This window comes from Cricetulus griseus, chromosome 6 (genome assembly GCF_003668045.3).
Source record: "Cricetulus griseus strain 17A/GY chromosome 6, alternate assembly CriGri-PICRH-1.0, whole genome shotgun sequence".
Classification (NCBI taxonomy): domain Eukaryota; kingdom Metazoa; phylum Chordata; class Mammalia; order Rodentia; family Cricetidae; genus Cricetulus; species Cricetulus griseus.
Genome location: NC_048599.1, coordinates 65,494,431 through 65,506,795, shown reverse-complemented (window position 1 = coordinate 65,506,795; position 12,365 = coordinate 65,494,431). Strand labels below are relative to the sequence as shown.

Here is a 12,365-nt window from a genome sequence, read left to right as displayed (position 1 = left end):
AGCAATAATTTCCACAGCATTGACCACAGCAAGCTGGAAATAGCTGAGCTGTCGGTTACCTGAATTTTAGCCAAGTCTGGTGGATACCAATGGAAACAAACAGCAGCTACAGACACCAACAGTTTTTGGATTGTTTTATTAATTAGAAAAGGCTGGCAACAGTTACATAAAACGATTAAATATGTCTACAGGGCAATGTATAGCTATAAAATACATTTTACTAGAGTAAACAACTTTTTTTAGAACAAAAAGGGCACCCCAAATTCACTGTCTACTCTGGCCTTTTGTATAACACCATCTTGGTGATTCATGTCCTGGTGCCATTCACAGGTGAGGGGCAAGGGTGATGTCATCTTTTAACAAAGGCTTCCTGGTACCAAAATAATTGGAAATTTTGTATGGGCTCCAAGGTACATATGCTCATCTTCCATTCTGTATTGAGTAGGGTGGTGACTACCACATTATGGCACTAGTAACACTACCCACAACAGGCCACAGCGAGAAGAAAACTAGAGCAATACATTCATAACAGTTAGGGAAGGGAGTACATATTGATTTGTGAATTTTGTCAGTAATTACTCATGCTGCCTTTGACTTCTCCAGGGGTAAATCTAATTGAAAAAGATTTTTTGCTCTTTGTGCACTTTGCTCTTCCATGATTGCTGGTAGGGACATCCTAATCAGGTGTAATTAACAACATAGTTTGCAATGATACAAATAATTATTAAGAAATTCAAGATTATGACCTCATTAAAGATCACTGGGTAGAAGGTAATGTGATTGCAGAGGAGAAATCTAATTTAAAAACTACACACAAATTAAAAGTGAGTATGAGAAACAATTCTGAAGGCTCCTGGGCAGGGAAATAAGACTCTCTTCCTGGGTGGGTGTACTACCTTACTTCTCTCTTGGAGAACTGCCATAAAAGCAAGCACATGTTTTATAATATGGCGTGAAATGGTAATTTAAATATATATTTAAATTATATAAACAATATATATATATATATATATATATATATATATATATCATGCTTATTTTCCATAAAATATTTTAGTTAGCCCAGAGTTAATATCCTGGCCTTTTTTTTGCATAACTGAACTAAGTCAGTACAAGAAGTAGACTGTTTTAGCAGTAAACTATACTTTAAAATTGATGTAAAAGTGTGGGTTTATTGAAGCCATTCACTCATAATTGAAAATATCCAGTTGACTGCTCTCCAATATAAGACCAGTACTAACCCGGAACAAAGACTCCATCTGATGCTGCATTTCAGAAACATGGATGTGGGGATACTACCTCTCTGTGATCATATCCTGTCATGAGACCCAGAGACAGAAATTGCCCAGTGCTGACTGTGTTCTTGGGACAGGGTCAGATGATGTTGAGATACCTAAACTTCTCTTCAGCATGTCATCTGTTCAGTTGCTTGAACAAAAGTCCCCAGATCTAAGCTGTTGACTCTTAAAGATAGCATATCTAGACTCTTCAAATTTGTTACATCTCGTAGTTTAAAGGAGTCTGATGGATGAAATAATGACTAAGAATTACCAAACTAGGAGATGGCTCAGTGAGTGAAGTGTGAAGTGAGCAAGCCTGATGACCCGATTTCAGATCCCCAGGAGCCACTAAAAGCTGTTGTAGAAGCACAAGCATCTTTAATACCAGCATTCCCAATCTGGGAGATAGAATAAAAAAATAGGGGAATCAATAAAAACTTGAGGCTAGCTAACCTGATACAAGCAGCAGCAAAAAACAAGAACCTGTCTCAAACAAGGTGAAAGTTGAGGACTGATATAACACCTGAGGTTGTCCCTCTGACCTTCATACACTGTGTCATGCATGCACTCACAGTCACCTATACACATGTCACACACACATGTTCAAAAAATTATTATGCATTTTGTAAAAGCAGATGTAGATTTCTGCAAATGCAAACTACTCAGAAAAAATCAATTGCAGCAGATTGTAGGAGATGGTATTTTTGAAAAGTTGAATTTTCACATGGGGCATTTGTTTCTGTATCACAGCCCCTCATCCTCCAAATGCTCAAGGATCATGGTGGAAGGGGCTGTGGAAAGATTATAAGAGTCAAAGGTGAAGGTGACTTCAGTGAGACAGTGCTATTACATCACAGTGGCTATGACTCAATGCCCAATACCTGAGCAAGTTGGGGGTGTGAGGCAAAGTCCCATTTCTAGCTGAGGATCTATTGGAAACAAAGGCTGCTGGGAAAGAGAGTGTGTGTTTTCTTCAAGAAATGGCTTCTGGAAGGCTACCCATGCTGGAATAATGGCTCTACATGCATGCACATATGTGCAGTACTAAATGGACTCAGTGGGTTTAAAAACATAATACATATAACTAGGAAGGATAGTGGCAGAGGGACATGGGGGGAGTTGCAGGGGAGGTAATGGGGTTAGATTTAGTCAAAATATATTATATACATAAATAAAATATGTTTATTAAAGGGTGTTAAATACTAATAAAATGTATAACTTTTTAAAAAGATCTAAATAGTTTTCACAAATGAGATCTTAGGAAGTAAGTGCATGCTCTCTCTCTCTCTCTCTCTCTCTCTCTCTCTCTCTCTCTCTCTCTCTCCTCTCTCTCTCTGAAAATTATCTAATGTCAGTGAGTGACACTGGTCAAAACTGAACAGAAAGAGGAAGGCCATAAACCATCTAGACAAATGTGGTTCTGGCACTGGCCATTCAGGGTCACCTGTTTCTCAGAGAAGGTACTGGACCAATGTGATGACCCTGATGTGGCTGTGCTGCATTAGTGTGTCTGCTCCTAGGGAATAGAGGAGGGGGGATGTGCACCGTGACTGTACTAGGATCTTCCTGACTGCCACAGGGACTTTGCTCTAATCCATTCTTATCTCCCTTTGGAAAATATATGAACTTGTCTGGCTTTGTTAAACTTCATGAAGTGCTAAAGACTATGCCAGTGGTTACATTCTGAAAATCCTACCCTGGGGCTTGGCAGTGCCTGCTTTTCACTCATCTCTAGGTTCCCGTTATCATACTCTGCTTCTGCTGCCCTGTTTGATGGCATACATGGATACAACTATGATTGTAACTGCAAGTCCTATGTCCCGCTCAGTCAATTGTGAGTTATTTAAAATACAGAGCTGGAGAATGGAATGGCTAAGACAATTTTGGGAAAGAGGCTTATTGTGGGGTCTTGACTTACAGACATCTAAATGTGTAACAAGGCTAAGAGAGTTAAAACAGCATTCATTTGGTACAAGGAAAGATGGGGGCTGGACAGTGAAAACAGGAATAAGCAGTAGGATATAGGAAAATGGCATGTATACCACATGCCCAAGTTAATGCAAACTATCTATATATAAAACAAAATACTATTATGTTTGAGTGGTACTATTTTGGGTTCTTATGATTTTGATTTACATTACATTAAGATGCAGAAATTGTCTAAAAATTAACCATCAAAGGGAATTATAAACTGGAAAAATATTGAAGCTATAGAAAACAGATTAGCAGTGCTAAATATAATTTGATTAACAATAAAACCATCAAAAATTAATATCAGAAAGGCTCAGAACATAAAACCAGCAAAAATACTGGGTGGAGAAAGGAACAGAAAAATGTACTTTGTAATTTAAGTTGTTAAGATAAAAAATAGTCAACAACAGTAAAATTAATGTGGATTCAGCCAGTTGGACATTCTCATGTTTCCTTATTTTTTGATTGTGTTTATGTGTTCCTGTGTGTGCTGTGAACATGCTTATGTGTATACAAGTCTGTGGAGGCCAGAGGGCAACTCCAGATGAGTTTTCCTTAGGCTCCATTTGCTTCTTTTTGAGACAGGGTCTCTCACTGGCCTTGGATTTGCCAAGAATACTAGGCTGGCTGGTTCATTGATCCTCACAGATCTGTTCCTCTCCCCCTCTCAGCAGCACTGATAGCACAGTAAGTGCAATCCCTTACCTTAGTTTTCCATGTCCTTGGAAGTGAAAGCAAGGTTTTTTTGGTGTGTGTGTGTGTGTGTGTGTGTGTGTGTGTGTGTGTGTGTGTGTGTGTGTGTGTATAACCGAGCTCTTCCCAGCCCTCAAAATATGTCACTTTAAATGATAATCACAGGCCCAGATATTTTATCTGAAATCTCTAGAGATATAATTTGGGCTTTGGAATTCATAAACATCCAAAAAGGAAAGAGATTATGTGTAGCATACACACATGTCAAATAGAACCACCAGCCAGAGAAGCAATATCCAATATTCAGATATACTAATATCTTTGTAGGTAATCATACAAATATTCATAGGAATTGAGCTATCAAGGATTGAAAACCAGTTAAATTTCTATTTATGGCAATTTTACTACATATAGATTTGATGTAAAATGTGTCCTGAACAAATTTGTGGTTTTCAAAGAAACATAGACTTTGCAATTGTTGATAAGAAGGTCCCAACATTTCATTCAATTTTTCTAAAAATCAGTTTGGCCACATCATTATAAATTTTTGATCTTAAAATATAATACATTTCCCTTTCTTCTGAGAGGAAGAAAACAGCAATGTAGAACAAGAGTTATATGTAGGTATGCCTGTAATAATGCTATTTGTAACAATAGAAGTAGAATTGGCGTGAAACTATAACACTAAAGTAATGGCTATATTATGAGGCAGTGAAATCATGAGAGATTATGTGACCATAAAAATAATTTTGAGGGTAGCTAATGAGTCAGGAAAAGGCTCATTACTTATTTCTGAGTGAAAAATTATACTTCACATTTACAGTGACTGCAATTTAGAAAGAATATACACATTTGTAGCAAAAAGATAAGTATAACAAAATATTAACAGTGATTAGAGCTAAGCATTAGAATAGAAGGTGATCTGAATGGTGTTGGCAACACCTTTAATCCCAGCACTCAGGAGGCAGAGACAGGTGGATCTTTTGAGTTTGAGGCCAGCCTGGTCTGTATTGTGAGCTTCAGGACATATAGAGTTATACAGAGAAACCCTGTCTAGAAAAACCAAAAGTAAAGTGATTTTTACTGTAATAGTTGTAATTATTTCTTCCAAGGTTTTCATAATGAGCATGTATTGTTCTTATAACTATTAATTTTGTTCCTAGGATTTCTCATACATTTTATGTGAGCATATAGGATAGCCCTTGCAGAAGGAACCTATGTAGTAAGTAGTAGGAGGGAATGAGTTTGGCTGCCTCTTGCCCTTTTGCCATTACTTTTTTGGGAGCAATTTGGCTTTTGAGACAAAACCTTAAAAGAAATTATTGGTTCCTCAGCTCACAAGGGTGACAGGAAAGTCTTAAGGAGGGGTCATAGCTATTTTCCAGGAAATTGCAGCCATCACTTACTTGACACCAGCTGAAAAGCTCATCACAGGGAAGAAGAGTCCATCTGTGTTGAAATTCTCAAACATCCCCTGCACAGGTTGCCCATTGATTCGGAAAGAAATGCTAGGCACACCAAGGTCAAGGCAGCAGCTCACCACATCATCTGACTTCAGCAGATGCTGGTTAATGGAGGCCACAGCTCTGGGTATCCTGCCTGATGGGTAGAGAACAGGAATAATAAAACTGCGGGACCCTGGAGGCATGCAGCAGGCAGACATACATATTTAGAGGTTACTACCGGGGATGGAGAAACATAACAAGCATGCAATATAAGAAGAGTTCAGGATATGCCACTGTAGTGGAAATTCAATCCCTTACTGCATGAGATAGAGAGAAGAAACTATTTCCTAGGCTAGTGGGTGGATAGACACCATCATTAACATGAACCGAGTCTCAGAGGAAGACCTAAAGCTACTAAGGGTAAGAACGATGAGGAAGTTTGATGCCTTCCTTTTCAATTTGTATCCCTTTGCTCTCCTTTTGCTGTCTTGTTGCTCTAGCTAGAAATTCAAGTATAATATTGAAGAGATATGGAGAGAGTGGACAGCCTTGTCTTGTTCCTGATTTTAGAGTAACTGCATTGAGTTTCCATTTAGGCTGATGCTGGCTGTTGGCTTGCTGTATATTGCCTTTATTATGTTTAGGCATGTTCCTATTATCCCTGATCTCTCCAAGACCGTTATCATGAAGGGGTGTTGGATTTTGTTGAAGGCTTTTTCAGCATCTAGTGAGATGATCATGTGGTTTTTCTTTTTCATCTTGTTTATATACTGGATTACATTGGTGGATTTTCATATGTTGAACCAACCCTGCATCTCTGTGATGAAGCCTACTTGATCATGGTGGATGATTTTTACATAGTCTTCTTGGATTCGATTTGCCAGTATTTTATTGAATATTTTTGCATCAATGTTCATAAGGGAGGTTGATCTGTAGTTCTCTTTCTTTCTTTCTCTCTCTCTTTCTCTCTCTCTTTCTCTCTCTTTCTTTCTCTCTCTCTTTCTTTCTTTCTTTCTTTCTTTCTTTCTTTCTTTCTTTCTTTCTTTCTTTCTTTCTTTCTTTCTTTGTTTTTTTGAGACAGGGTTTCTCTGTGTAGCTTTGGAGCCTATCCTGGCACTCGCTCTGGAGATCAGGCTGGCCTCGAACTCACAGAGAACCACCTGTCTCTACCTCCCGAGTGCTGGAATTAAAGGCATGCGCCATCAGTGCCAGGCCCTGTAGTTCTCTTTCTTAGTTGTGTCTTTGTGTGGTTTGGGTACCAAGGTACTTGTCTCATAAAAAGAGTTTGGCAATGACCTTTCTGTTTTTATTGTGTGGAACACTTTGAAGTATTGGTATTAGTTCTTCTTTGAATTTCTGGTAGAATTCAGCACTGAAACCATCTGGCCCTGGGCTTTTTTTTTGCTTGGGAATATTTTGATGACTGCTTCTATTTCATGAGGGGTTATAGGTCTATTTAAATTGCTTATCTGTTCTTGATTTAATTTTGGTAAGTGATATCTATCCTGAAAATTGTCAATTTCCCTTTAAATTTTCCAGTTTTGTGGAGTACAGGTTTTTGAAGTATGACCTAATGATTCCCTGGATTTCCTCAGTGTCCCTTGTTATGTACCCCTTTTCATTTCTGATTTCATTAATTTGAATATTCTCTCTCTGCTTTTTGGTTGGTTAGGATAAAGGTTTGTCTATCTTATTGATTTTCTCGAAGAACCAATTCTTTGTTTCATTGATTATTTGCATTGTTTTCTTTGTTTCTACTTTATAGATTTCGGCCTTCAATTTGATTATTTGCTGGCATCTACTCCTCCTGGGTGAGTTTGCTTCTTTTTGTTCTAGAGCTTTCAGGTGTGCTGTTAAGTCACTAATGTGATTATTCTCCAGTTTCTTCATGTGGGCACTTAGAGTTATGAACTTAGAGCCTTCCTATTAGCACTGCTTTCATGGTGTTCCATAAGTTTGGGTATGTTTTGCATTCACTTTCATTGAATTCTAGGAAGACTTTAATTTCTTTATTTCTTCCTTGACCCAGAGATGATGCAATTGAGCATTGCTCAATTTCCATGAGTTTGTAGGCTTTCTGCAGTTTGTGTTGTTGTTGAATTCTAACATTAAACCATGGTGATCTGGTAAGATACAGGGGGTTATTCCAATTTTTTGTATTTGTTGAGGTTTGCTTTGTTGCCAAGTACATGGTTGATTTTAAGAAGGTTTCATGGGGTGCTGAGAAGAAGGTATATTTTTTAGATGTCTGTTAAACCTAATTGAGTCATAATTTTGTTAGTTCCTTTATTTTTCTGTTAAGTTTCTGTCTGGTGTTCCTATCTAGTGGTGAGAGTGGTCTGTTGAAGTCTCCCACTATAAGTGTATGGGGTTTTATGTGTGATTTAAGGTTTAGTTTTACAAATGTTTCTTATACAAATGTGGGTGCTTTTGTATTTTGGGCATAGATGTTCAGAATTGAGACTTCATCTTGGTGGATTTTTCCTGTGATAAATATGAAACGACCTTCTTCATCTCTTTTTGATTAATTTAGTTTGAAGTCTAAATTTGTTAGATATTAGGATAAAGCACACCAGCTTGTTTCTTAGGTCCATTTGATTGGAAAAATCTTTTCCCAACCCTTTACTTTGAGGTAATATCTGTCTTGAAGTTGAGGTGTGTTTCTTGTATGGAGCAGAAGGATGAATTCTGTCTAAAATAAAAAACACCAATGACTGCTTTTTTTAGCTTCCAGAAAACACCCTTGATGAACAATGCCCAACCTATCTATGATGTCTGAGAAACAGCAAACAACTGACATGTGACTTTGGCAGTTAACTTTAAAAGCACCCAGAACCTTGATGGATAAACATAAAATTCATTGGATCGGCACCTTCTGAAACCTCTTATAAAGCATATTGAAACTTGCAGTATTGAACTGTGATTCCATTGTCTATTCTCCCCTCTCCTCGGGGAGTTCTATAAGGCAGAGGCACTTAGAGATAAAGAGCCACACCTCTTAGTGGCTGATATACCCAGTGTCACTCCATTGAAGAAAACCCCCTTCCCTAAGCAACTATCAATTTTTACTAATGGTGGATATGTGTTACTTAAAAAATTTTGTGCATACATATTTGGTAGTATTTCTAATTTCAATTTAGAACCATTTAATGCTTTTGATGGCTACTGCTATTTTAGTAATAGATTAAAAAACTTAAATGGTTGATTTAAAAAAAACAGTAAAATTATCAGCTTTGTTTTATTCTTGGGTTCAAGAGAGCCTTCTCCCTCAGTATTCTTAATAGCTGAGTTTACAGTCATGTGCCACATAGCCCAACTTTTATATTTTATTCTAATGAAAGAAACAGTCTCTACAAAGTAAGTAATTTGTCAAGTGCCCCTCTCCTTATAAAAAATTGGGAGCATGGCAAAGCCATGTTATTTTTCTCCTTGACCCTTTTCACTGATAAAATGCTAGCATTGCAATTCTTCCCAACTGCTACATTGATTGTTCCTTAATAAATATGTTACAGATCAGTTCAAGTCAGTGGCTTAATTTTTATACACAGATAACTATAATGTTAATTGACCTGGAAACTTAAATCTCAAGAAAAAGAAGAAAATTTGTCACGACCAGTTTCCAGTATCTTTCCCTAATCATCTTCCATCCTCTCCTATATAAGCTGAGTGTTATTTCCGTGCCATTTATTCATCAGGTAATTACCCTTTCCTCAGATGCCCCACATTCTTGGCAGCCCTGGTGGGAGTCATTAACATACACCTTATTTCTTCAGTTGAAGCACAAGTTGATAGATTTACCTGGAATGCCTCCTACAAGATAGATGCTTCCTGTGTGGAGCCTGAGAAGTCAGGATATAGCCCTGACTTAAGGAAGCTCTGGGTTTCAATGAGTGAGAGTGAGAACTGTAAATCTCATAGACACTGTCTTCTCTACATCTCATCCGATGGTAGAGACTAAGGGATCGAAACCCTTGAACATACCTCTGTAGTACTATATCATGAAATGTGTGTAATGCTCAAACTTACAATAAGCATTTGAAAATCTGGGTTTCCAGCTATCTTCCCACTTCTCCAACAAAACAGAACCACTGTTAGAGATGACTAGTGTGTCCCTGGATCATCTAGTTTGCTTGCTCTCACAGGACACAAAATCAGACAAATGAAGAGCAGGACAGTCAGGACAGGAGAAACTACCCACTCCTGGGATGATGCACAATTATGGTGTTCAGGTCCTGAAATATACAAGAGTGTGGCTCTTTTTGATATATAGTGGTTAGTTTCTTTGCCTCTGGACTCACTGAAGTATTCATTCCCAAGTGTCTACAAATAGATATAAGAATTTTCTAAGTGCCTAAGTGTACTGCTACAGCACAGAAATGATGAAGTTTTTCCTTTAAGAATGATCCATTTGTCTTTGAAACAAGAATCTGATATGCTTTATCCACTGGGTGGCTGTGATTCATGTTTCTTAGCCTCTATGCAGAGTCCTCTGAGGGTATGTAAGGTGTATTTCCCTTGGAGCACAAAGACTTTCGGTGATAAGATGGTGGCCATTAGTAGTCCATGTGGAAATGGCTCCGCAAGTGAAGCTCAGTCACTCACAGACTTCATCCCATCATCTCAGGAGTTGCTGATATGTGTGAGCATCCTTTATTTCTCATTCCCGGTCACTCTTCACTTCCCAGAAATAGTGTAGATCACGTGGTGATAACCTCAGCTAAAGGCTCCTACTGTATACGCTCAACTCAGTGATTCCACAGTAGGCCTTGGAGAACTAGCAAGAGAGGAACTAAGGAAGATGAGTTGGGAGGTACAGGGAAAGACAATTTTCCTTCTGCTTCGTTCTTCCTCCTGCCATTTTTCATTATTTGTCTGTTCTAAGTTGTCCCTTGGAGCACACAGAACTTGAGTTGATGTTTGTATCCCCACATCCCTCTCAGTGGTCCAGGATAGATAAAATGTACATAAGAGTATATTTACAATAGGCCTAAAGTTTTAAAGTGCACATAAAACAGCAGAAAATAACAAGAAATCTTGTCTTAACAAATTAAAATAATGACTATTCCATGAAGTATGCCATCAGAATCTCAGACACTGATTATTGGTATCAGGCAGTTAGGGTAGCATCTAAGATGTTGGTTCTCAACCTGTGGGTCATAACCCCTTTAGGGAAGGTTCAAACGACCCTTTCACAGGGATCACCTAAGACCATTAAAACCACAGATATTTACCTTACAATTCTAATAGTAGCAAAATGATAGTTATGAAGTAGCAATGAAAATAATTTTATGGTTGGGAGGTCTTGAGGAACTTTATTAAAGGGTTGCAGCATTGGGAAGGTTGAGAACCACTGGTCAAAGGGAAGAAGGAGAATGTGATGGGTATGCAGTTCTTAGTTACACACACAAAAAATTCAGTGCATAGTTTCATCTTGTAGAGAAATATTTCATTCATCCTGAAATTAAGGAAGACTGTGCATCATGACTCCTCTGTAAGAAGTATGCCACACCGAGATTCTGTGAGGCATTTTTATCAGGCACATATCATCTCCAACTGCAGTTCTTAAGGAAATATTAACAAGCAGGAGAGGTGTGGTACTTGTTTAGGGTGAAAACCTTAGAGTTAGCCTTACATTTTTCAACCAGGCAGAAACAATTCATCCCCTTACACTCATGGGTCATGGGTATGTAAGGGGAAAACATCAGTATTTATTTATTTTTTAAAGTGTTGAATTCCTTTTGAGATTAATGCTAACCTACAGATGCTAACCATCATAACATGAAGCAGCAAGCAGTGTCCAAGACATTATGGCATTGATGACATAATCAGATCAGGAGACTTCCCAGAGTGACCGAATGCATTTCTTAGTGTCTTAGTGCATCAGTCTCTGTAAATGTACCGTGAGTTCAGTATTTGCTACCTTAAAGGTCATTATGACATTTAAGCATGTAGCTCACTGCCCACTAAATAAAGCTGAGCATTGCCTATGTGTTGATTCACAGAACCCTAACAACCCTATTTGCAATAAAGACTGACAGTTATAGACACTAAGTGTACTAGATACTTTTCTTATTGCTGTGATCAAATATCTACAAGATAGGAAGGGATAACTTATGTTTGCTTATAGCCATCTTAGCAGGGGACGCATGGTGATGGGTGGATCAGTGCAAATGGGAATAAATGGCAGATGCTTGTTAATATACTAGTGGACTAGAAACTGGAAAGAGGACAGGAAGTTGGGCTTGACTATAAACCTCAAGGTATGACCCCAATGACCTACTTCCTTCAGCTAGGTACCACCACAAGCTGGTAACCAAATATTCAAACACATGAGCCTATGGGGGCATTTTACACTTAAATTGTGATGTTGAGCATAAGTTAGGTGATCTTTATTGGGTGACATAGTGAGAAACTCACAGAATAAAGCTGTAAATGAAGCTTGTTTAAACCTGTTGCTCTTCCTACCAAACCACCATCTCATGGGATTTAAGCTTTTTTATCATTTTAACATAAAGTATACACCTTGAGGCTCAATTATTTCAGCAATAAAATAGAGGGCGGAAGCCTTTACAAGGTACTCACCTGACCAAAGATGAAGTCCATCAAAGCCATAGGAGTAAAGGTCATCACCCACGCCATTGCCTCCCCATCCTTCTCCACCTCCAGGGTAGGGGGCATAGCCTGAGGAGGAGGCCCAGCCCACTCTGAGATGTGTGGGCTCTGCTGTTAGGAAAGGTTCCACCTGGTCGATAATCAACTCAAAGTACCACTTCTTGTACTGTGGTGAGCCTTCAGCAACTCCCAGGAAGATGTTTGGCCGGATACTGAAATTAAACATGGGATAGGCTGCTTCTGCAGAGAGCAAACAACTAAAAGAACAATTGAACCAGACCCAAGAGGAGGCATTAGCCCAATTAAACTTCGGCCAGAGTGTTTTAATCATTTTATTTTGTTATTGTACAGCCTTCAGCATGTG

At 38.4% G+C, this 12,365-nt stretch overlaps 1 protein-coding gene across 1 annotated transcript in view; it reads right to left on the bottom strand.

Moving 5' to 3' along the window:
- Ryr3 (ryanodine receptor 3) overlaps positions 1-12,365 on the bottom strand; it is a 465,461-nt gene that overhangs the window by 240,298 nt on the left and 212,798 nt on the right. The window contains 2 exon segments of the mRNA XM_035447052.1: positions 5,351-5,543; positions 11,972-12,213. Coding sequence (XP_035302943.1) covers positions 5,351-5,543; positions 11,972-12,213 — 435 coding nt within the window.